The following is a 26,337-nucleotide window of genomic DNA, read 5'->3' on the forward strand; positions in this document are numbered from 1 at the left end:
GCCGCTCCTGACAGCGCAGACGCTGACAGTAGCAGCAGGACGGGACACCGGGAGCGGCCAAATCCGACAGTCGGATTTGGTCGCTCATTGAATAGGGCTTGTCGGATCCATTCCGACAAATGCATGTCGGAATGGATCTGACTTTAATTGAATATACCCCTATAGCTTGTTAAGTGCTAATATGCCCCCTTCAAGTGCTGGCCACACTCGCTATAAACTTGAGAATTTAGAAACCCCAACCTTGAAGTCCTGCGTTTGTCCCTGCATGACATATATGTCAGTTATTTCTATGTTTTTACAGGTGTTCCAAAACACAGGAAAGCATCCAATCCAGCGAACATGGGATAGTCTATAAATTGTCAATGTGTCCCTTTAATGCCCTCTACTAAGACCATTTACTTACTTCAGCTGTGCAGCAACAGGAGTAGAGTAATATTGGGAAGAATGAATGCATTGACTATACCTCTCTGTACTAGAGGCTTATGTAGACTGAATAACTATTTCATAAAAATGGCAGTGTGAGTGTGTAGATTGGTTTATTAGGAAACCTTACTTTTACTTCTGTACAAAGCCCCTAATTCTGCTGTGAACTATTTTCCTAGTCCTGGAACAAAACAGATGCCATTTGTTCTCCTTGAAAGGCCTTCTTACATGCACTGACTGAGACCCATTTTACTACAGGCCCTGAAGAAACAGGTTTTCACCATAACATATGTCTTGTCAAGCTGAAAAAGTGATGAATTACTAGTAATTAGTATGTGCTTAGCCCCTGGGTCTGTCTTCATATATTAACACTTTTTAATTTCATGAGCTGTGTTCGCTCTCCCCCATAGACATGGGTATATAAGAGAAAGTAGAATTTATGTTCATAATACCTCACAATTTATGCATCAAACTTTGCTTTACTGAAGCAATAATTATGAAATTGTAAAAAAAAAAAATATATAAACGTATCTCTTTTATGTCACTGTATTATTTTACTTACTAGACAAACTCCAGAAGATTTTTGTAAACTGATTTTGTTTTTCATTCCAGATTTGGAAGTTTGCTCCAGAGTTTAGTTTTCTCAAAAGTTAGCAACTATATAAATACGGGCCTAATAATGAGAGATGCTTACCATGCTGGGACTTGTAGTTCTACCATACTTCCCAACATGACCCATTCCAGGAGGGAAAAAATGCTTCGTACCTGGATTTCCCTCTTACTGTATAACTGCCATCATCTGTAGTGAAACTAAATTTTTTTTATCAAGTTACTAGTTTAGGCATTCCCAACCTCGGTCCTCAAGGCACACTACAGTGCAGGTTTTAGTGATATCCAGGCTTCAGCACAGATGGTTAAATCAAAATAACTCAGGCTCTACTAATCAAGTCACCTGTGCTCAAGTATGGGTATCACTAAAACCAGGACTGTTAGTGTGCCTTGAGGACCGAGGTTGGGAATGCCTGAACTAGCTCAACACAGGTGAGGGAAATCATAACTGAGGAGAGAAGTCCTGGTACAGAGCATTTAGTCCCTCCTGGAGTGGGTCATGTTGGGAGGTATATTTCTACACATAAGGAATAAAATTTGCAGGTGCACACCCTAGGCACCAAGCACTGCTAATAACAATAGTAACGGTAAAGTCTGCTATCACAAAAACCTGGACTGTTAGTGCGCCTTTAGGACCGAGGTTGGGAAAGCCTGATATATAGCTTTACACCAGGCATTCCCAACCACGGTCCTCAAGGCACACCAACAGTGCAGCTTTTAGTGATATCCAGGCTTCAGCACAGATGGTTAAATCAAAATAACTGAGCTACTAATTAAGTCACCTGTGTTCAAGCCTGGATATCACTAAAACCAGGACTGTTAGTGTGCCTTGAGGACCGAGGTTGGGAAACACTGCTTTACACAATGGATTATTTATTATCATTCGGGGTATGAGGACTTGGGTTGAAAATTGTTGCCCCCATTGTTACATGCCTTGCAGTGGCATGGAACCATGGCTGAGCCATTGATGGTCAGTGTGCACATGCACAAAGTAGCTCTGCCGCCTGAGTCACTCTTTCTATAAAAGGGGGGGGGGGGGGGGGGCATCAGATAAACCATTGCAAGAAAAGGTAAGCGGTGGTGACAACCGTTGCTCAGTTTCTTATATAGCGCAACAAATTCCATTGCACTATACAATTGGAAATAACAATGATATAACAAAACTGTAATAAACAGTCATAGAGGTAGGAAGGCCTTGCTCGCAAGCTTACAATCTATGGGGAAATAGGCATGGATACACAAGGATAGGTGCTATCTATTGCATAGTTGTCCACCAGATTGCAAAGGTTCTTGGTGGGCTGTATGATATGGTCATACAGCAAGGATGAACCGGGGTCAAGAGGAAGGGAAAGGGAAAAATGAGAAGACATGTGAGGATATGTGTGGACTGTGCAGAGTGGATGCAATTTTATAGGAAGGTTTATGAAAGTTATGTGGGCGGTTCTGGAATTTGATATGCTTGCCTGAAGAGGTGAGTTTTCAGGGAATGCTTGAAGGTTTGGAGACTAGAAGAAAGTCTTATTGTACTTGGTAGGGCTTTCCACAGAGTGGGTGCAGCCCGATGAAAGTCCTGCAATCGTGAGTGGGAGCGAGTAATGAGTGTGGATGAGAGAAGCAGGTCATGTGAAGAGCGAAGAGGTCGGGTTGGGAGATATTTTGAGATAAGCGAAGTGGTGTACGTTGGTGTAGTTTGGTTAATGGCCTTGTGTGTGAGTAAAAGTATATTATATTGAATACGGTAGCATACAGGTAACCAATGGAGGGACTGACAGAGTGGATCTGCACACGATGAACGTCTAGCGAGGAAGATTAGCCTCGCAGCTGCATTCAGAATGGATTGTAGTGGTGAGAGTTTCGTTTTGGGAAGACCAGTAAGAAGACTATTGCAATAATCAATGCGGGAGATAATGAGAGCATGGATTAGAGTTTTAGCAGAGTCTTGTGTAAGGTTTGGTCATATTTCGGATATGTTTTTTAGATGCATGTAACATGATTTTGAGACAGATTGAATGTGGGGAACAAAGGACAGATCAGAGTCAAGGATGACATCTAGGCAGCGAGCTTGTGGGGTAGGGTAGATTGTCGTGTTTTCAACAGTGATGGAGATATCAGTGGAAATATAATGAACTCTGTTTTTGAAATATTAAGTTTGAGGTGGCGAGATGTCATCCAAGATGAAATGGCAGAAAGGCATTCAGTGACACGTCCCAGTACAAATCAGGGGAGCAGAGGTAGATTTCAGTATCATCTGCGTACAGATGATACTGAAATCCAAAAGAGCTGATTAGTTTAACAAGAGATGAGGTATAGATAGAGAAAAGCAGAGGACCCAAGACTGAGCCTTGTGGTACTCCAACTGAAAGAGGTAGCGAAGAGGAGGTAGATTCAGAGAAGCAAACACTGAAGGAGCGATTAGATAGGTAGGATAGGATCCAAGAAAGAGCTGTGGCTTTAAGACCTAGGCATTGTAGTGTTTGTATGAGAAGAGAGTGATCAACAGTGTCAAAGGCAGCAGAAAGATCTAGAAGAATAAGTAGTGAGTAATGGCCTTTAGACTTCGTAGTGACTAACTCATTAACCACTTTAGTCAGTGCTGTTTCTGTGGAGTACTGGGAACGGAAGCCTGACTGAAGTGGGGCCAATACATTGTGTGAGTTAAGAACGTGTGTGAGTCGAGTGTAGGCAAGTCTCTCAAGTAGCTTAGAGAGACAAGGGAGCTGAGAGATAGGGCGGCAGTTTGAGAGTGAGTTACTGTAGGGTCAGAATTTTTTATTTATTTTTCAAAATGTGAGTAATCACTGCATGCTTGAAGAGTGAAGGAAAAATACCAATAGATAGAGAGAGATTACAGCTAGATTGGTGTTTCCTAAACCTGGTCTGCATGGAACACTCTCATTCCAGGTACTAAGAAATGCATGAACACATATGGCTTAATTATTACCTCAGAAATACCCCTTTCAGACTGCCAGAGGCAGGGTCGCACCACATGGAAGCCTGACACGGGAGCTCCCAGTGTGCGACCCGCCTCAGGCGCCTCGCTGCCACTGTCTGCAACCTGCCGGATTGGTGACATCAGCGGTGACACGGCGGGGACGGCGCTTGGAGATCACAAGATCTATTGTTGTGTATATCAGTAGGCTTGGGGACGCGGGCCATATTTTCAGTGGACATTTAGTGGGCTTGGTAGAATATGAAAGCCAGTATTCTCTTATAAGATGAGGTGGCCTGCATTGGCCGCTAGGACGCTTTCTAAGACAGTATGAACTCCTGCAGTTTTTAAAAGACATTTAAAATTACATGTTATCATTTAACTCCTAATCCTCATGGTACCCCAGTTAAGTTTTGCAGTTACAGCAATGTTGTAGGGTTTAAACATTTTTTTAGATGGAATGCTGCAGGATTTTTATTTTTACATTTGTCTCATGCCAAGGTGTTTACAGTAATAGTGGTTTATGTTTCTGTGTTGTTGTTTTTTTCTCTCAGATCCACAAGATGCCAAAGCTGAAGTATGTGATTCAATAAGTGTCTCTACAGTCAAGCATGTAGCTCTCATACCGCTCTGAAAATATTGCCTTTTAATGAGCACGTCCATATTGCCAGCTTGTCCTCAGGACTTCTCCTTCTTCTAATTCATGAGCCAGCAGGATGTGGTCGCTGCGCTGTCAGAACGCCTCCTCGTAGCTGCATACAAAGGCCAAGTGGATAATGTTGTGCAGCTCATCAATAAGGGCGCCAAGGTAGCAGTTACCAAGGTAACAAAAAAATTACTTGTTTTTATTGTGGGGATTGAAAATTCTTGCTTAGCCCTCAAAATGTGAGGAGAATGTGCATTCAGTTGTACATCAAGTATGTGGTCTCTGCTTGCTCTACCACTATTATGAATAGGTTTTCATACAAAATGTGTATAAAATGTTAATAATTTTTTTATTGTTTATGAATTCTTAAAGGCCCATACACAATGGGCGAATTTGAGCTGAAAGCAGCTCACTTTTGGTGTGTTGAGCTTTATCGCTGGCGGCCGCCGTTCATCTACTGGTATTAACAGTAGATGAACGTCGGGTTGAGCGGCTTTCCATAGCGTCCTGCTATGGAAAGCCGTTCATCCCCGCTGACATCGCTGGGCACTGAGCGCTTTTCAGCCCAGCGATGTCAACGATCATCACTGTGCATACACGCTGGGCAAAAAACGCCCAGTGTGTATGCACCTTAAGGCCCATACACACCAGGAGATTTTCATTTCAAAAGACTTTGACAACATCTCTGAAATATATATCTTTCACCCAAAGTAGTGTATACACACTGAGCTATTTTCCAAAGATATTTTCAGGAGGCGAAAGACTTTGCTGAAAATCTTTCATTAGAAAGGCTATTTTTTACATAATTGGCTGGGTTTGAATTCCAATGGTGGGAGCATGGGCCATTGTAAAAAGGGGGGCTGCTGCCGTAATGTATGTAAAAAGGGGGACTGCTGGCGTAATGTGTGTAAAAAGGGGGACTGCTGCCGTAATGTGTATAAAAAGGGGGACTGCTGCCGTAATGTGTATAAAAAGGGGGACTGCTGCCGTAATGTGTGTAAAAAGAGGGACTGCTGCCATAATGTGTAAAAAGGGGACTACTGCCATGTGCATAAATGGGGACTCTGCTTGCAATATACATATCATGCATATATTATACTTAAACATTGGTGGGCAGTGGTGCCAGTAATATATACATTGCTGGCCTGTGCAAGCAATGTATATATTACTGGCTAATATATGCATCATTGGTGCCCAATGATGCCAGTAATATATACATTGCTGACCTGTGCCAGCAATGTATATTTTTTCTTACATCCTTGGGGATACTGGGAATCCATTTAGTACCATGGGGTATAGAGGGGTCCACTAAGAGCCTTGGGCACTTTAAGAATTTGATAGTGTGCGCTGGCTCCTCCCTCTATGCCCCTCCCACCAGACTCAGTTTAGAAAATGTGCCCGGAGGAGCTGGTCACGTAGCTGGAAGCTCCTGAAGAGTTTTCTGCATTTATTTTATCTGTTTGTTATTTTCAGGCAGGACTGGAAGGCACCAGCCTGCCTGCTTCGTGGGACTTGGGGGGAGGGACGGCCCAACCTCTTGAAGGGTTAATGGTCCCGTTCCCCGCTGACAGGACACTAGCTCCTGAGGGAACTGTTCGCACGCCCCACCATGGCGAGCATACATTCCTGCAGCACGCTGCCACCCCTAACAGAGCCAGAAGATAGAAGAGTGGTGAGTACTAAGCCGGCATCCCAGTTAGCGGGTCGCCACTATTATGGCGGCATGAGGGTACGGAGACGCACGGCTTCTGAGGGAGCGAACTGAGTCTCAGTACACTATAAGTTTACACAGTCCCCAGACTGGCATCACAGACTTAAAAGGGGGCTGACTCCATTTTAGACACAAGATTACCTCAGCCAGTATAAAAAAAGTGCGGGGAGACCGCGCGCCATTGAAGGGGCGGGGCTTCACTATGACCGAATCCAGCAGTTCACCAGCGCCATTTTCCCTCTGCAGTGGACACAGACGCTGACTAACAGGGACGTGCAGCTCCTCTGGAGAGACTCCAGATTACCTCAGCGGTACCAAGGAATCATAGCAGGGGGGGAGCGCTTACCAGTGTACTGAGTCCCTAATCTAGGCACACCATGGTTTATTAACATAAGACTTTAATCTATTGTTCTCAGCTGCAATACAATACAGAGAACAATACATCAGGGGATTAAGTCATTACAGCAGCGGATTAAGTGTGATTGACCTGGCTCAATTAATCCTATTAAAGGCCAAGATAAACGTGGACCCATCTGTTAATCCCCAATCTTGTGTACTAAGTCTGCGACCCGGCTAAGCTTGGCATTAGAGGTAAGGGCGCTGTGTGCTGGCTCCATTCTATCTCTGTGTCTCCCTGGAAGGGCTCTTTGTGGATTAATTGTGCGTTTAATCTATTCATGTTTGTGTGTGCTGTCACTGTCACAGTATGTCAGACAAAGAGTGTGTTTCATGTAAGGCACAGTGTTCCTCTTCTCCAGGGGGTTCACTACAGTGTACTCAGTGCAGTGTACACTCCCAGGCTAGCGGGACAGAGCCAGCATGGCTGGACCCCATTAGGGGAATGATTTCCAATATTTCTACTCAATTGTCCCGCAATGAGATAGAGATGCAATATTTACTCGATGACTGATAGGCCTTATTTGGATATGAACTAGACAAATAGATTGCCAAAGCTACTGCGGGTAAATCCACGTATCTTCCTTCTGCAGCTCCCCCAGCTAGGAAGGCCTACTCAGGACCTAATCTATAGTCCTTTCGGACTGCCAAGTTTAAAGACAAAACCAGAGGTTCTTCTACAGCCACCAGAGGCGCTAGAGGTAAACACACAAACCAGCAACTGCAGGTTCACAGGAACAGAGCTCAAGCTCTGCTTCCTCAAAACCTTCACCATGACGGTGGACCGCGATGCCTGGAAGACTGGCAGGTGGGAGCCAGACTAAAAATTTTCAGTCACATCTGGACAGGTTCCTGCCAGGATCCCAGGGTCATAGATCTTATTTCCCAGGGCTACAGACTGAAGTTTCAGGAACTCCCACCTCACTGATTCTTCAAATCAGGCTTGCCAGTTTCACAAGAGGCAAGTATAACCTTGCAGGATGCCATTCAAAAACTGGTACAGACTCAGGTCATTGTTCCAGTTCCACTTCATCTGCATAACAAGGGGTATTATTCCAACTTGTTTGTGGTACCGAAACCGGAAGGTTCGGTTAGGCCGATTTTGAACCTCAAGTCGTTGAACCCGTACTTACGAGTGTTCAAATTCAAGATGGAGTCTCTGAGAGCGGTGATCTCATGTCTGGAGGAGAGGGAATTCCTTGTGTCCCTGGATATCAAGGATGCACCGAGAGTATTCACCAAGGTGATGGCAGAGATGATATTTCTACTCCGCAAACAGGGAGTGAACATAATTTCATACCTGGATGATCTTCTGATAAAGGCACCGTCCAGGAAGAGGTTGTTGGACAGCATTAGCCTCTCAACCAGACTACTCCTGGATCACGGGTGGATTCTGAACTTGCAAACTCTAACCTGGAACCGACACAGAGGCTTCCTTTCCTGGGAATGATACTGGACACAGAGTCTCAGAGAGTGTTCCTTCCCTTGGAGAAAGCTATGATAATCCAGTTGATGGTTCGGGCTGTCCTGAAGCGAACCCGGATCTCGATGCATCTGTGCATTTGCCTTCTGGGGAAAATGGTGGCCTCTTACGAGGTGCTTCAGTACGGAAGGTTTCATACGAGGCCCTTCCAGCTGGATCTGTTGGACAAATGGTCCAGATCACATCTTTACATGCACCAGAGGATCTGTCTATCGCCAAGAGCCAGAATCTGCCTTCTGTGATGGCTACAGTCTTCTCACCTCGTCGAGGGTTGAAGGTTCGGGATTCAGAATTGGATTCTGCTAACCACAGACGCAAGCTTCAGAGGTTGGGGAGCAGTCACCCAGGGGGTGCAGTTTCAAGGAAGATGGTCAAGTCGGGAAGGTCGTCCTTCCAATAAACATCCTGGAACTCAGGGCAATCTACAACGTCCTTCTGCAGGCCTCATCTCTACTTCGGAATCATTCCAATCCTTTTCTCGTAGGGATACTGGACGCCTGCCCAGTGCTTCGTTCTTCCTGCACTGTTACTTAGTTAAGTATTGTGGTTGGTTCAGCTATTGCTGTTCATGTTTCAGTTTGGTTAGCATGGCTTTCCTATTGTTCTGTTTCTTATCTATCCTAATCTCAAAGTATATCCGTCTCCTCGGGCACAGTTTTCTAGACTGAGTCTGGTAGGAGGGGCATAGAGGGAGGAGCCAGCGCACAGTATCAATTTCTTAACGTGCCAAGGCTCCTAATGGACCCGTCTATACCCCATGGTACTAAATGGATTCCCAGTATCCCCTACAGACTACGAGAAAAATATTTACTGGTAGGTAATTAAAATCCTATTACTGGCTTATATGGATCATTGGTGGCTAGTGGTGCCAGTAATATATACATTGCTGGCCTGTGCCAGCAATGTATATATTACTGGCTAAAATAAAAAGCAATCAATAAACATTGGTGGCCAGTGGTATATACATTTCTGGCCTATGCCAGCAGTGTATATAACTTAGGGGAATAAAGTGGCTGGTATCGCTGCATTGAAGATCCGTGCTGCGCTGTGTCCGGAGGGAGCACTGAGCAGGAGCGGGAGCACTGAGCAGGAGCCAGAGAAGCGGGATCGCGGCATGGCGTCTAGCAGGTGAGGCGTGGGGTGAGTGCAGGGTGGGTCCACCATGCAGATGATGTTTCATCTTCCAGCCATCATCGCTCGCGGCCTTACACACTGAGCGATGATGGCTGGAAAAGGAACCATCATCTTCAAATATCCTGGTAAAACCAGCTGACGGCCCACCTCGTTGGCGATGATGCGGAAGCGTGCATCATCGCCAGTCATTTGTTGCTAGCCCATACACACTGGGAGACTTTGACCTCAAAATCGTTTAAAACGGCCAAAGTGAACGATTTTGAGGCCAAATTCGCCCAGTGTGTATGGGCCTTTACAGTGGACTTCCTGTACCTCCCCTCAGCAGATGTGTACTACAGAGGCCACTGTTGCAATGTAATTACTAGAATGCCTTGCATTGCACTGGGGCTGCTATATTGCCTCTGTATTGGAAATTGGTATCAGAATGATTTTGTATTGTATATTGGTCATTTATACTGTATATACAACAGCAAATTTGTTAGCTAATGAGCAAAACCATGTGCACGCAGGGGGAGCAGATGTAACATGTGCAGAGAGAGTGAGATTTGGGTGGGGTGTGTCCAAACTGAAATCTAAATTGCAGTGTAAAAATAAAGCAGCCAGTATTTACCCTGCACAGAAACAAAATAACCCACCCAAATCTAACTCTCTCTGCACATGTTATATCTGCCCCACCTGCAGTGCACATGATTTTGCCCATTAGCTAACAAATTTGCTGCATCGATCAGGTCTGAATTAGGCTCAAGGGCCCTCATTCCGAGTTGATCGCTCGCAAGGCGAATTTAGCAGAGTTGCTCAGGCTAAGCCTACGCCTACTGGGAGTGTATCTTAGCTTCTTAAAATTGCGACCGATGTATTCGCAATATTGCGATTACAAACTACTTAGCAGTTTCAGAGTAGGTTCAGACTTACTCGGCATCTGCGATCAGTTCAGTGCTTGTCGTTCCTGGTTTGACGTCATAAACACACCCAGCGTTCGCCCAGACACTCCCCCGTTTCTCCGGCCACTCCTGCGTTTTTTTCCGGAAACGGTAGCGTTTTTATCCACACGCCCCGAAAACGCCGTGTTTCCGCCCAGTAACACACATTTCCTGTCAATCACACTACGATCGCCGGAGCGAGGAAAAAGCCGTGAGTAAAAATACTATCTTCATTGTAAAATTACTTGGCGCAGTCGCAGTGTGATTATTGCGCATGCGTACTAAGCGGAATTTCACTGCGATGCGATGAAAATTACAGAGCGAACGACTCGGAATGAGGGCCAATGTTGGTTTGTCTATAGCAGTGCACATTGGGCCTAATTCAGACCTGATCGCTAGGCTGCGTTTTCATACAGCGGTCGATCGGGTCTAAACTGTGCATGCGTATGCACCGCAATGTGCAGGCGCGTTGCACGGGTGCAAAGCGGATCGCTGCTCAGCGATGGGTTTGTGCAATTGATCCATTTGCATGGGCGTTCGCAAGGAGATTGACAGGAAGAAGGCGTTTCTGGGTGTCAACTAACCGTTTTCTGGGAGTGCTTTGAAAAATGCAAGCGTGTCCAATCGCTTGCAGGGCGGGTGTGTGACATCAATCCCGGTCCTGAACAGGCTGAAGCGATCGCAGCGGCTGAGTAAGTCCTGGGCTACTCAGAGACTGCACAACATCTGTTTGTACAGCTCTGCTACACATGCGTTCGCACACTTGCACAGCTAAAATACACTCCCCCTGTAGGCGGTGACTATCTGATCGCAGCAGTGCAAAAATCGCCTGCTAGCGATCAGGTCTGAATTAGCCCCATTGGGCGATATTAATTTGTTTTTATGCCGGCAGCCACTAGATGGCACCCAACTGAGCAGGTCAATTGTTGCTCCATTTGGACATGATGGCTGGCATTTCAACTCGCACCCCCCGGGGCGGGCGAGCTGAAATATGCAAAAAAATTACCTGTTTGAGCGCTCTAACGAGACTTCTCGGATCGCGCCCATTAGTTTGGTCGAGTGAAGCCGCTTTAAGTGGCTAAACCTCACCTCTATGGGCGCGATTAAACAGATCAATTGAATATCGCCCCACAGTCTTCCGTCACTTTAGACGGGAGATTGTGCGCAATATAACAATTGAATATCGCCCTCTCTGCTTTTAGTCCACCAAGGTTGATCTTTCCCAACTATACTGTGCCTGGGTATTATAAGAATGGGTGCTGGGCCTCATTTGTTCTTATTTGTTATTTTGTCATTCAGATAAGGGGCAGGGGAGTGCGCATTCGAGTTTTCGATATGCTGCATCCATTTGAGGGGCAGCAATGGGGACTGGTCTACACAATGGGGGTGTCATTTTCCATTGCTTCCAACTCTGCTGTTGCAGAAAAATTTCCTACTGTAGATGTTTCCTCATTCACGAGGCAACAGGTGCAATGTTTATATCTGCACAAATTCCAGGAGTGCATGAAGGTCCTGAAGGGCAGACCTCCTAGATAGCCATCAATGCCAGTTCTTTGTGTCTGTTAGTGAGCATGTTGTTCTTGCTGTTGCACTAGGATGTCCTAGAATAGACTGCATTATGTCTTTAGCCCTGATTAGATCTGTGGATAGTGTTTGGCTTACCTACCTACAGAAGTCCAGGTAAAACCCACCAGGAGGTTACCCACTTGTTCCAGACCAGTCCATCCCAGAGTGGTAAAAGAGAGACTTATGGGCCCCACACATTGGACGATATACCGATCATATCGTTTAGTGTGGAGGCACCGACGATGAACGATGCGCGTCCCCGCAGTCGTTCATCGTTGGTTTTTGCAGCATTTTTCTCTAACGTCCTAGAGGATGCTGGGGACTCCGTAAGGACCATGGGGAATAGACGGGCTCCGCAGGAGATAGGGCACTTTAAGAAAGCTTTGGATTCTGGGTGTGCACTGGCTCCTCCCTCTATGTCCCTCCTCCAGACCTCAGTTTTACACTGTGCCCAGAGGATGAAGGGCGCACTGCAGGGAGCTGTCTTGAGTTCTTTGCTACAGAAAGCATTTTTGTTTGGATTTTTACTTTTTTCACAGGGAGCACTGCTGGCAACAGGCTCCCTGCATCGAGGGACTGAGGAGAGAGGGGCAGACCTACTTAACTGATAGGATCTGCTTCCTCGGCTACTGGACACCATTAGCTTCAGAGGGGGTGAACACAGGTTCGTCCTGTGCGTCCACCCCCGGAGCCACGCCACCGTTCTCCTCACAGAGCCAGAAGAACAGAAGCAAGAAGACGTCTCAGGTGGCAGAAGCCTTCAGGTTCACAGAGGTAACGCACAGCACTCACACACTCCGGCCCTGTATGGGTGCAGGGCGCAGGGGGGGACGCCCTGGGCAGCAATAATAACACCTCTTAGATGGCAAATAGGTATATACATGTACAGCTGGGCACTGTACATGTATATAATTGAGCCCCCGCCATTTTGCACGATTTTGAGCGGGACAGAAGCCCGCCGCCGAGGGGGCGGGGCTTCTCCCTCAGCACTCACCAGCGCCATTTCTCTCTCCACAGAACGCTGAGAGGAAGCTCCCCGGACTCTCCCCTGCTTACACACGGTGAAGGGAGTTTAAAAAGAGAGGGGCACATAATTGGCGGATAAAGTATAATACAGCGCTGCTGGGGAAAAGCATTCTGTGTTGGTCTCCAGGTTGTTGCGCTGGGGTGTGTGCTGGCATACTCTCTCTCTGTCTCTCCAAAGGGCTTTTCAGGGGATACTGTCTTCAGAAAAAGTTTCCCTGGGTGTGTGCAGTGTTTCGGTACGTGTGTGTCGACATGTTTGATGAGGAAGGCTCGCTTAATGTGGAGGGGGAGTGCTTGAATGTCAGGTCGCCGTCGGCAACGCCGACATCGGATTGGGTGGATATGCTGAATGTCTTGAATGCAAATGTAAATCTCCTGCATAAAAGATTAGACAAAGCTGAAGCTAGGGATCAGTCAGGTAGCCAGTCCGTGCCTGTCCCTGTGGTGCCAGGACCTTCAGGATCTCAAAAGCGCCCCATATCCCAGGTCGCTGACACAGATACTGACTCTAGTGTCGACTATGAGGATGCAAAATTACAGCCGAAGGTGGCAAAAGGTATTAGGTACATGATTATTGCCATAAAAGAGGTTTTGCATATCACAGAGGAACCCCCTGTCCCTGACACGAGGGTTCACATGTATAAAGGGAAAAAGCCTGAGGTCACGTTTCCGTCCTCATTCGAGCTAAGCGAATTATGCAAAAAGGCTTGGGAATCTCCGGATAGGAGACTCCATGTTCCCAAAAGGATTCTCATGGCGTATCCTTTTCCACAGAAGGATCGGATACGATGGGAATCTGCGCCTAAAGTAGACAAGGCGCTGACACGCTTATCCAAGAAGGTGGCACTGCCTTCTCCGGATACTGCTTCCCTCAAGGATCCTGCTGATCGCAAGCAGGAAATTACCATGAAGCACATTTACACACATTCAGGAACTATAGTTAGGCCGGCCATGGCGTCGGCCTGCGTTTGTAGTGCTGTCGTGGCATGGGCAGACTCCTTATCTACGGAGATGGACACCTTAGATAGGGATACCATTCTAATGACCATGGAGCATATCAGAGATGCTGCCTTGTATATGAGGGATGCTCAGAGAGACATTTGTTTACTAAGCTCTAGAATAAACGCTATGTCTATTTCTGCTAGGCGGCTCTTGTGGACCCGACAGTGGACGGGAGACGCCGACTCAAAGCGGCATATGGAGTCATTGCCTTACAAGGGGGAGGAGTTGTTTGGAGAAGGCCTCTCGGACCTAGTCTCTACTGCTACGGCCGGTAAATCGAATTTTTTACCTTATGTTCCCCCGCAGCATTCTAAGAAGGTACCACATTATCACATGCAGTCCTTTCGTTCCAATAAAAACAAGGTACGAGGATCGTCCTTCGTTGCCAGAGGTAAAGGCAAGGGAAAAAAGCTGCACCCAGCTAGGTCCCAGGAGCAGAAGTCCTCCCCTACTTCTGCAAAGTCCACAGCATGACGCTGGGGCTTTCCGGGGGGGGATTCCGATCAAGTGGGGGCACGCCTTCGTCTTTTCAGCTACGTCTGGGTTCAATCACAGGTGGATCCCTGGGCAATCGAGATTGTTTCCCAGGGATACAGACTGGAATTCGAAGACATGCCCCCTCGCCGGTTTTTCAAATCGGCTCTGCCGACTTCCCCGTCAGAGAGGGAGCTAGTGTTAGCGGCAATTCACAAATTGTACATTCAACAGGTGATAATCAAGGTTCCTCATCTCCAGCAAGGAGAGGGTTATTATTCATCCCTGTTTGTGGTACCGAAACCGGACGGTTCGGTCAGACCCATTCTAAATCTAAAATCCCTGAACCTGTACTTGAAGAGGTTCAAGTTCAAAATGGAATCGCTCAGAATGGTCATCGCCAGCCTGGAGGGAGGGGATTGGATGGTGTCCCTGGACATAAAGGATGCGTACCTTCATGTTCCGATTTTCCCCCCTCACCAGGCGTTTCTGAGATTTGCAGTACAGGATTGTCACTACCAATTTCAGACGTTGCCGTTTGGTCTTTCCACGGCCCGAGAATTTTCACCAAGGTAATGGCGGAAATGATGGTGCTCCTGCGCAAGCAGGGAGTCACAATTATCCCGTACTTGGACGATCTCCTTATAAAGGCGAGATCTCGGGAGAAGTTGCTGGACAGCGTGTCTCTGTCCGTGAAGACGTTGCAGATGCACGGCTGGATTCTCAATTTACCGAAATCCCAGCTAGTACCTGCAACGCGTCTGACCTTTTTGGGCCTGATTCTAGACACAGACCAAAAAAGAGTTTTTCTTCCGGTGGAGAAGGCTCAGGAGCTCATAGCCCTGGTCAGGAACCTTTTAAAGCCAAAAAAGGTTTTAGTGCATCATTGCACAAAGGTTCTGGGGAAGATGGTGGCTTCATACGAGGCCATCCCCTTCGGCAGGTTCCATGCGAGGACTTTCCAATGGTACCTATTGGACAAATGGGCCGGGTCCCATCTACAGATGCAGAAACGGATCACCCTATCTCCCAGGGCCAGGGTATCTCTCCTGGGGTGGCTGCACAGTGCTCACCTCCTAGAGGGTCGCAGGTTCGGCATTCAGGACTGGATCCTGGTGACCACGGACGCGAGGCTCCGAGGTTGGGGGGCTGTCGCACTGGGAAGAAATTTCCAAGGTCTCTGGTCAAGCCTAGAGACTTGTCTCCACATCAATGTCCTGGAGTTAAGGGCCATTTACAACGCCCTACGCCAGGCGGAGGAGTGGCTTCAGAACAAACCGGTTCTGATTCAGTCGGACAATATCACGGCAGTAGCTCATGTAAACCGCCAAGGCGGCACAAGGAACAGAGTGGCCATGGCAGAGGCGACCAGGATTCTACGCTGGGCGGAAGGCCATGTAAGCGCACTATCAGCAGTGTTCATCCCGGGGGTGGACAACTGGGAGGCGGACTTCCTCAGCAGGCACGACCTGCATCCGGGAGAGTGGGGACTTCATCAAGAAGTCTTCACACAGATCGTGGATCGGTGGGGACTGCCTCAAATAGACATGACGGCGTCCCATCTCAACAAAAAGCTAAAGAGGTATTGCGCCAGGTCAAGAGACCCTCAGGCGGTAGCGGTAGACGCTCTGGTGACACCATGGGTGTTCAGATCGGTCTATGTGTTTCCTCCTCTGCCTCTCATACCCAAGGTGTTGAGATTAATAAGACTAAGAAGGGTCAGAACAATTCTCATTGTTCCAGATTGGCCAAGGAGGACTTGGTATCTGGATCTGCAAGAGTTGCTCACAGAAGATCCGTGGCCTCTTCCTCTAAGGCAGGGCCTGCTGCAGCAGGGGCCCTGTCTGTTCCAAGACTTACCGCGGCTGCGTTTGACGGCATGGCGGTTGAACGCCGGATCCTAGCTGAAAAAGGGATTCCGGAGGAGGTCATTCCTACCCTGATCAAGGCTAGGAAGGATGTGACATCGAAACATTATCATCGTATATGGCGGAAATATGTTTCTTGGTGTGAGGCCAGAGCTGCTCCTACGGAGGAGTTCCATTTGGGCCGTCTGCTTCACTTCCTTCAAATGGGAGTGAATTTGGGCCTAAAATTAGGGTCCATAAAGGTCCAAATTTCGGCCTTATCCAATTTCTTTCAAAAAGAATTGGCTTCTCTTCCTGAAGTACAGACTTTTGTGAAGGGAGTGCTGCATATTCAGCCTCCCTTTGTACCTCCGGTGACGCCTTGGGATCTTAACGTGGTATTAAGTTTCCTCAAGTCACCTTGGTTTGAACCACTCAAATGAGTGGAGTTGAAATACCTCACTTGGAAAGTGGTCATGTTGTTGGCCTTAGCTTCTGCAAGGCGGGTTTCGGAATTAGCGGCTTTATCATATAAAAGCCCATACCTGATTTTTCACGTGGATAGGGCAGAGTTGAGGACTCGTCCTCAATTTCTGCCCAAGGTGGTCTCATCTTTTCATATGAACCAACCTATTGTCGTGCCTGTGGCTACACGGGACTTGGAGGACTCCGAGTCCCTGGATGTGGTCAGGGCTTTGAAGATTTATGTGACCAGAACAGCTAGGATCAGGAAGACTGAAACTCTGTTTGTTCTGTATGCGGCCAACAAGGTTGGCGCTCCTTGCTTCAAAGCAGACAATTGCTCGCTGGATCTGTAACACGATTCAGCAGGCGCATTCTTCGGCAGGATTGCCATTGCCTAAATCGGTTAAGGCCCATTCCACTAGGAAGGTGGGCTCTTCTTGGGCGGCTGCCCGAGGGGTCTCGGCACTACAACTATGCCGAGCTGCTACTTGGTCGGGGTCAAACACCTTTGCAAAGTTCTATAAGTTTGATACCCTGGCTGAGGAGGACCTCCTGTTTGCTCAATCGGTGCTGCAGAGTCATCCGCACTCTCCCGCCCGTTTGGGAGCTTTGGTATAATCCCCATGGTCCTTACGGAGTCCCCAGCATCCTCTAGGATGTTAGAGAAAATAGGATTTTACTTACCGGTAAATCTATTTCTCGTAGTCCGTAGAGGATGCTGGGCGCCCGTCCCAAGTGCGGATTGTCTGCAATACTTGTATATAGTTATTGCTTACATAAGGGTTATGTTATAGTTGGTCGGTCTTGAACCGAGGCTATGTTACATGTTCATACTGTTAACTGGGTAGTTTATCACAAGTTATACGGTGTGATTGGTGTGGCTGGTATGAATCTCGCCCTTAGGTTACATAAATCCTTTCCTCGTACTGTTCATATCCTCTGGGCACAGTTTCTCTAACTGAGGTCTGGAGGAGGGACATAGAGGAAGGAGCCAGTGCACACCCAGAATCCAAAGCTTTCTTAAAGTGCCCTATCTCCTGCGGAGCCCGTCTATTCCCCATGGTCCTTACGGAGTCCCCAGCATCCTCTACGGACTACGAGAAATAGATTTACCGGTAAGTAAAATCCTATTTTCAATGCAAGGCAATTTGAACGATATCGATCATCATTCACATCGATCATCGTTCAAATCGCACTAATCGTCCAGTGTGTAGGGCCCATTAGAGTTGCATGCAAAGCTGTTGTTCCAGTGACAAGTTTGCTGTGGATACAGCAGCAAATGATGAGGATGGCAGCATAGTGGCGATATCAGATTACCTTTCCCACCATTGAGGATCTTCTTGTACATTACTGCCCGGTTTACTGTGTCCATTTTGAAGCCCCAGATGAAGTGGGCCAAGTACAGATGTGCCCATATACACATTTGTTCAGATTGCGCCAAACAGACCAGTTTGGCGTATAACAGACTTTGGGGTTTATTTACTAAGCCTTGGATGGAGATAAAGTGGACAGAGATAACGTACCAGCGAATCAGCCTAAATCTGTCATTTTTCAAACCCAGCCTGTGACATGACAGTTAGGAGCTGATTGGCTGGTACTTTATCTCCGTCCACTTTATCTCCATCCAAGGCTTAGTAAAAAGACCCCCTTGTGACTTAGTTGTGCCAAGCTTCTCGTCACAGACCTTTTCTTAAAAGCTACTAACTACTGAGGCTGTCTTTACGTGTACTTCTGTGCAGTGCCGTAACTAGGCATTTTAGCGCTGTGTGCAAGAAACGACAGTGGCGCCCCCCCCCCCTATGTAAGATAAAAAAATTCTAGGGGCGTGGCTTCACTGGGAAGGGGCGTGGCCACAAAATAATAGCAATTCATACTACGGTGCACAGTAGTCTACATTATTCAAATTATGCTGCACAGTAGCGCCACTACACCAGGTAGAGCCCCTTTTATACATTACAGCAGACAGTGTCCCCCTTTTTACACATTGCGGCAGCCAGTCCCCCTTTTTACACATTGCGGCAGCCAGTCCCCCTTTTTACACATTGCGGCAGCCAGTCCCCCTTTTTACACATTGCGGCAGCCAGGCCCCCTTTTTACACATTGCGGCAGCCAGTCCCCCTTTTTACACATTGCGGCAGCCAGTCTCCCTTTTTACACATTGTGGCAGCCAGTCTCCCTTTTTACACATTGTGGCAGCCAGTCCCCCTTTTTACACATTGCGGCAGCCAGGACCCCTTCTTACACATTGCGGCAGCCAGGCCCCCTTTTTACACATTGCGGCAGCCAGTCCCCCTTTTTACACATTGCGGCAGCCAGTCCCCCTTTTTACACATTGTGGCAGCCAGGACCCCTTCTTACACATTGCGGCAGCCAGGCCCCCTTTTTACACATTGTGGCAGCCAGGTCCCCTTCTTACACATTGCGGCAGCCAGGCCCCCTTTTTACACATTGTGGCAGATAGACCCTTTTTACACATTGCGGCAGCCAGTCCCCCTTTTTACACATTGCGGCAGCCAGTCCCCCTTTTTACACATTGCGGCAGCCAGTCTCCCTTTTTACACATTGCGGCAGCCAGTCTCCCTTTTTACACATTGCGGCAGCCAGGCCCCCTTTTTACACATTGGGGCAGATAGACCCTTTTTACACATTGCGGCAGCCAGTCCCCCTTTTTACACATTGCGGCAGCCAGTCTCCCTTTTTACACATTGTGGCAGCCAGGACCCCTTCTTACACATTGCGGCAGCCAGGCCCCCTTTTTACACATTGGGGCAGATAGACCCTTTTTACACATTGCGGCAGCCAGTCCCCCTTTTTACACATTGCGGCAGATAGACCCTTTTTACACATTGCGGCAGCCAGTCCCCCTTTTTACACATTACAGCAGCCAATCTCCCTTTTAACACATTGCGGCAGCCGGTCCTCCTTTTTACACATTGCGGCAGCCAGGACCCCTTTTTACACATTGCGGCAGCCAGTCCCCCTTTGTACACATTGCAGCAGCCAGTCCCATTTCTTACACATTGCAGCAGCCAGTCCCCCTTTTTACACATTGCAGCAGCCAGTCCCATTTTTTACACATTGCGGCAGCCAGTCCCATTTTTTACACATTGCGGCAGCCAGTCCCATTTTTTACACATTGCGGCAGCCAGTCCCATTTTTTACACATTGCGGCAGCCAGTCCCATTTTTTACACATTGCGGCAGCCAGTCCCAATTTACACATTGCGGCAGCCAGTCCCATTTTTTACACATTGCGGCAGGCGGTGTCCGAGAGAGAGAGAGAGAGAGGGGGGGGGGGGGGGGGGGGATATACTTACCTTCTCCCCGCTGACAGGCTCCTCGTGCAGCTCCCTCGGTGCAGGCAGTGAGGTGAGAAGAAGGAGGAGGGAGGGGGAGCAGGGAGCCGCAGCAGCGCTATGTTATTTGTAGTAAGCGCCGCTGCAGCATCCCCCTCTCCTTCCGTATTGGCTGCCCGGCATCCAATACGGAAGGAGAGGGGGATGCTGCAGCGGCGCTTACTACCAATAACATAGCGCTGCTGCGGCTCCCTGCTCCCCCTCCCTCCTCCTTCTCCGCTGCCCGGCGCTGATGTCTTCGTTCTATCTTCACAGCGCGGCGCACGGCGCAGAGACTTAGAGGCGGCATGTAATGAGTCAATTTGACTCATTACATGCCGCTGGCCGTGCGCCCTCAGGGCAACTGCGCTGTGTGCCAAGCCCACTTGGCACACACGTAGTTACGGCCCTGCTTCTGTGTGCAACTCAGTAATCTTGGTATAAAGGCAAAAGACAGTCCCGACATGAGTGATGCACATCACCTATGGGGGGTAATTCCAAGTTGATCGCAGCAGGAATTTTTTTAGCAGTTGGGCAAAACCATGTGCACTGCAGGGGGGGCAGATATAACATGTGCAGAGAGAGTTAGATTTGGGTGGGTTATTTTGTTTCTGTGCAGGGTAAATACTGGCTTCTTTATTTTTACACTTCAATTTAGATTGCAGATTGAACTCACCACACCCAAATCTAACTCTCTCTGCACATGTTATATCTGCCCCCCCTGCAGTGCACATGGTTTTGCCCAACTGCTAAAAAATTTCCTGCTGCGATCAACTTGGAATTACCCCCATTCTTATACTTAATCTGTTACTTTATTCAAGTCACTTGCCGTACTAATCTAGTGTGACAGGTACATTGTAAAATACGTCATATGTGGCTACGATGTGGATGCAGAATTCAGGATATAGGACCCTATTCAGTAAGGATTGCAAATTCTGCTTTTTAGATCCAACTTGAATGAGGTCCAAAGTGTGAATCGTTACAAGGGAGGCACCAAGCTTCTTGCACCACGTGGTGCACACAGACTAGGTGGATGAGCACACATCACTACTGCCTGAAATGAAGAGTCTTGTTTAGCAGCTCCGGCACTTTTCCATCTGAGGTCTCTGAGGTTCCCCAGCTCTGCATTACATTGTCAGCCTCTTATTACAATATTTCTGCTCTGCGCACCGTAAAATACTTCCAGGATCTTAATGGGAGATGTATCAAGCCTTCTAAAGAGTGGAGAAGTAGCCTATAGCAACCAATCAGCTTCTATATATCATTTTTGTAGAATGTGCTTGCTAAATGCTAGCTAGCAGCTAGTAATTGGTTGCCTATCCACTTGTCCGCTTTTCCACTCTTTAGAAGGCTTGATTCATCTCCCCCTTATTGGAGTCTTGCATGACAGCAAAGGGTAAGGGGGCAGAGAATTAAAAGTGCAACTACTGCCCTCAGTTCCCCAAGGCGTGGAATCCCGGCTGACCCACTTTGGAACTCACTTTGGAACTACATCTGATAGACAAGATCTGCCTCATGTGGTTGGTCTCACCAAACCGATATGACTTCCAGAGATACCAATCAGCTCCTGTCATTTTTCAAACGCTGCCTGTAGCATGGGAGAAGCTAATTGGTTGGTACATTATCTCTCTCCAAGCTTTGATACATATGCCCCTATGACCCCAAGGCTATCTGCAGTCCTGCAGCCACTTGTCCCATCTTGGTGGAGTGTTATTGAATATTACATCTCTTCATTTTTACATTCTACTGTAGGTTACCAGTGCATGTATCTTTTTTTTTTTTTTTTTAAATGTGTTTCTTTTAAAGAATTAATGTATTTTCTATTAACTAGTCAATCATTTGAATTATCTAATCCTACTACTAGCAGTGGCGTAAGTAGACATTTTAGTGCTGTGTGCAAAAAAAAGCATTGACGCGCCCCCCCTCCCCCCCCCATATACAAAACAGGGGCAATGCGCGGGCAAACGTATAGGGGCTTGGCTTCATGGGGGAAGGGGCGTGGCTACAGAGCTCCATTTTACGCATTACGTTAGGCAAAGCTCCCTTTTACACAGTACGGCAGATATAGTCCTCTTTTACACATTACGGCAGCAGAGTCCCCCCTTTTACACATTAGGCAGGCAGAGTCCCCCTTTTTTAAACATTACAGTAGCAGAGTCCCCTTTTTACACATTAAGCAAGCAGAGCCCCCTTTTTACACATTAGGCAGCAGAGTACACCTTTTTTACTCATTAGGCAGTAGTGTCCCCTTTTTTACACATTAGGCAGGCAGAGTCTCTTTTTTTCACACATTACAGAAACAGAGTCCCTCTTTTTACACATTAAGCAGGCACAGTCCCCCTTTTTTTTACCTACCACATCAGCAGGGTCCGCCTTTTTTTCGTACATGACAGAGTGAGAGAGTGACAGTGAGTGTGTGTGTTACTCACCTGGGGAGGGGGCACGATTCAGCATCCAGAGGACGCAGAGACTCTCATCGGGTCCGGGAGCTGACAGCTACGGCAATACCCCGCAGTCCTTTACAGAGGCGGCAGGAGACAGCGGTAGCGCCAGCGGGACTCAGGGATGGAGTAGGGGGATGACTGCTATCAGATGGCGGCTGCGGCATTGTTCCCACTCCCTTGCAGGGGCGGGAGATAACGGCCGTGCGCACGCGGGAAGGGGGGGGGGCAGGTGCTGCCGGATGGTCGGCACCATCGGCACACACCTAGTTACGGCCCTGACTACTAGTTTATACATTTATAACTTTTGATATTAATGTGATTCATTCATGTGTGTTTTATACGACTACTGGTGTTCTCCCATTATTTGCTAGACAAGTTCTAACTGTATTCCAGGTATATTGGGTAAGTCATGGGCCATGCAGAGTTACGCAAGAGTCATGTTTGTAGATGAATCATGTGTGTTTTTGCACTGCACGAATGTACCAAATATGGTGGTTAGTGAAGGAGGACATATTGATGGAATTGCACCCTATGTAGGGTTGTATGTACAGTGCATCCAGAAAGTATTCACAGTGCTTCACTTTTTCCCTCAAAATTTTACACACAATACACCATAATGACAACATGAAAAAAGTTTATTTTGTGACTTCTGCAAATGTATTAAAAAAACAACAACTAAGAAATCATATGTACATAAGTATTCACAGCCTTTGCCATTAAGCTCAAAATTGATCTCGGATGCATCCTGTTTTCACTGATCATCCTTGAGATGTACCTGTAATTGAAGTTCACCTGTGATAAATTCAGTGTAACGGACATGATTTGGAAAGGCACACACCTATATAAAGTCCCACACTTGACAGTGCATGTCTGAGCACAAACCAAGCATGAAGTCAAAGGAATTGTCTGTAAACCTCCGAGACAGAATTGTCTCAAGGCACAAATCTGGGGATGGGTACAGAAAAATATCTGCTGCTTTGAAGGCACCATCATGCATCTCCTCACTCATCTCAAAATATCTCCCTACCAGACCCCCCCCCCGCTCTGCACAAGATCTGCGTCTCTCATCCACATGTATTACCTGTTCCCACTCAAAATTACAGGACTTTACCCGGGCTTCACCCACTCTGTGGAATGCCCACGCACAATAAGACTCTCCTCTAGTCTCCAAACCTTTAAACGTTCCCTAAAAACTCATCACTTCAGACAAGCCTGCCAAATTCCTGACCCACACACATAACCTTCAATGCTTCGCTATCCAGTTACATCCCCTCTGTACAGTCCACATAACCTCACATTTTGTCTTCCAACATTGCTGGGTGATCATATCATACAACCCACTAAGAACCTAGAAATCTGGGGAACCATTATGTAACAGGTAGCATCTATCCTCATGTATCAATGCCTATTTCCCTATAGATTGTAAGCTTGCGAGCAGGGCCTTCCTATCTCTATGTCTGTCTGTCTTTGCCCAGTTTTGTTCTATAACTGTTGTTCTAATTGTAAAGCACAATGGAATATGCTGCGCTATATAAAAAAAACTGCTAATAATAAATAAATAAATAAATAAATGAGCACAGTGGCCTCCATCATCCGTAAATAGAAGAAGTTCGGAACCACCTGGACTGAGCGATCGGGGGAGAAGGGCCCTAGTCAGGGAGGTGCCCAAGAACCCGATAGCCAGACGGATGCCTCTCCTTAATATAAAGCACATGGCAGCCCACCTGAAGTTTGCCAAAATGCACCTGAAGGACTCTTAGACCATGAGAAACAAAATTCTCTGTTCTGATGAGACAGAGATTGAAATCTTTGGCATGAATGTCAGGCGTCATGTTTGGAGGAAACCAGGCACTGCTCATCACCATACCAATACCATTCCTACAGTGAAGCATGGTGGTGGTGGCAGCATCATGCTGTGGGGATGTTTTTCAGCGGCAGTAACTGGGAGACTAGTCAGGATAGAGGGAAAGATGAATGCAGCAATGTACAGTGACATCCTGGATGAAAACCTGCCCCAGAGCGCTCTTGACCTCAGAATGTATATAGAAATAAGGGAAAAGACAACTCGTATAAGTGCTACTAGTAGAAAAATAAAAGGAAATTATACGTTTCTCATACGTCCTTAAGATCTTGTTTCTTGTATTTCTTATATCCTTTTTTTCACTCAAGAAGGGTTCTCATTGATAGGTTGTTAGGTTTGATGAGCATGTAGGAGGAAATAAATCAAACAATGTGTAGTATTGTCAGCAAATAGAAACAAACTTTATCCAGCGCATAGGATCCCCCAGTGGTAGTTTCTTTAATTTCTCCTTATAATCCCATGTGGATATCACCAAAATGTATGAGATGCTTACCCCACTCACTTATAGCAAGGAGGTGAAAGGTATCTTTATCTGTGAATCTGTGAAAAATATCCAGAATACGCGTCAACAGAACTGGACACCATGACACAATATTGGCCCTCATTCCGAGTTGATCGGTCGCAAGGCGAATTTAGCAGAGTTACACACGCTAAGCCGCCGCCTACTGGGAGTGAATCTTAGCTTCTTAAAATTGCGACCGATGTATTCGCAATATTGCGATTACTAACTACTTAGCAGTTTCAGAGTAGCTCCAGACTTACTCTGCCTGTGCGATCAGTTCAGTGCTTGTCGTTCCTGGTTGACGTCACAAACACACCCAGCGTTCGCCCAGGCACTCCCACCGTTTCCCCGGCCACTCCTGCGTTTTTTCCGGAAACGGTAGCGTTTTCAGCCACACGCCCCTGAAACGCCGTGTTTCCGCCCAGTAACACCCATTTCCTGTCAATCACATTACGATCGCCGGAGCGAAGAAAAAGCCGTGAGTAAAAATACTTTCATCATAGTAAAGTTACTTGGCGCAGTCGCAGTGCGAACATTGCGCATGCGTACTAAGCGGATTTTCACTGCGATGCGATGAAAAATACCGAGCGAACAACTCGGAATGAGGGCCATTGTTTTATCATCAAGAACTCAAGGTAAAACCCCGGATTTTTGCTTGTTTTGGGGATCCGGACTCCTCCTCACATAGTGAATTTTTGTTCTTTTCCTTGATTTTCCTGTGTTTTTATCAGAGTTTTTTTTATCTTGTATGTACATTTTTGGATGTTGATTCACCCCAACTATGGGGTTTTTGTAATCAATAAAAAATTTTCTGTGAACTGGTATATACCACCTTTTGTATTCTGGATATTTTTCCATTTGGACTATTTGAAAGAGATTGTCTGAGACGGTGGAATAAAAGAAACCGAGATAGGATTCATATCATTATTTTCTCTGTGAGTGTGGTACGCTTATAAACTATGCAATTCACAGATAAAGATACCTTTATGTGTTTTCACACCTCCTTGCTATAAGCGAGTGGAGAACGCATCTCATACATTTTGGTGATATCCACATGGGAATTTAAGGAGTAATTAAAGAAACCTTTATGCACATAATCCACGAGTCTTTCGTGTGAGTCGGGGTACGTGGTTGATTATCTAGAAATATCTTCACACTACTACTGGGGGATCCTATGGGCTGGATAAAGTTTGTTTCTATTTGCTGACAATACTACACATTGTTTGATTTATTTCCTCCTACATGCTCATGGAACCTAACAACCTATCAATGAGAACCCTTCTTGAGTGAAAAAAGGATATAAGAAATACAAGAAACAAGATCTCAAGGACGTATGAGGAACGCATAATTTCCTTTTGTTTTTCTACTAGTAGCGCTTATACGAGTTGTGTTTTCCCTTATTCCTATATACATTCTGAGTTTGGTGGGTGTGGTGACATCTATGTTGGGAATTGATCTTGTTAAAGCTGCTATTTTTGCGCACATCTTTGGGTCATCAAATTTTTTTTTATATATTCGCTCTTGACTTCAGACTGGGGTGATGGTTCATCTTTCAGCAGGACAAC

At 46.8% G+C, this 26,337-nt stretch overlaps 1 protein-coding gene across 6 annotated transcripts in view; it reads left to right on the forward strand.

Annotated features, from left to right (window-relative positions):
* ANKRD6 (ankyrin repeat domain 6) overlaps nt 1-26,337 on the forward strand; it is a 334,377-nt gene that overhangs the window by 136,068 nt on the left and 171,972 nt on the right. For all 6 annotated transcript variants that reach the window (XM_063916984.1, XM_063916978.1, XM_063916983.1 and 3 more), the window contains exon 2: nt 4,516-4,784. In XM_063916984.1, the coding sequence (XP_063773054.1) occupies nt 4,665-4,784 (120 nt within the window). In that variant the 5' untranslated portion in view covers nt 4,516-4,664. The remainder of the gene's footprint in view (nt 1-4,515; nt 4,785-26,337) is intronic.

Source organism: Pseudophryne corroboree, chromosome 4 (assembly GCF_028390025.1).
Source record: "Pseudophryne corroboree isolate aPseCor3 chromosome 4, aPseCor3.hap2, whole genome shotgun sequence".
Classification (NCBI taxonomy): domain Eukaryota; kingdom Metazoa; phylum Chordata; class Amphibia; order Anura; family Myobatrachidae; genus Pseudophryne; species Pseudophryne corroboree.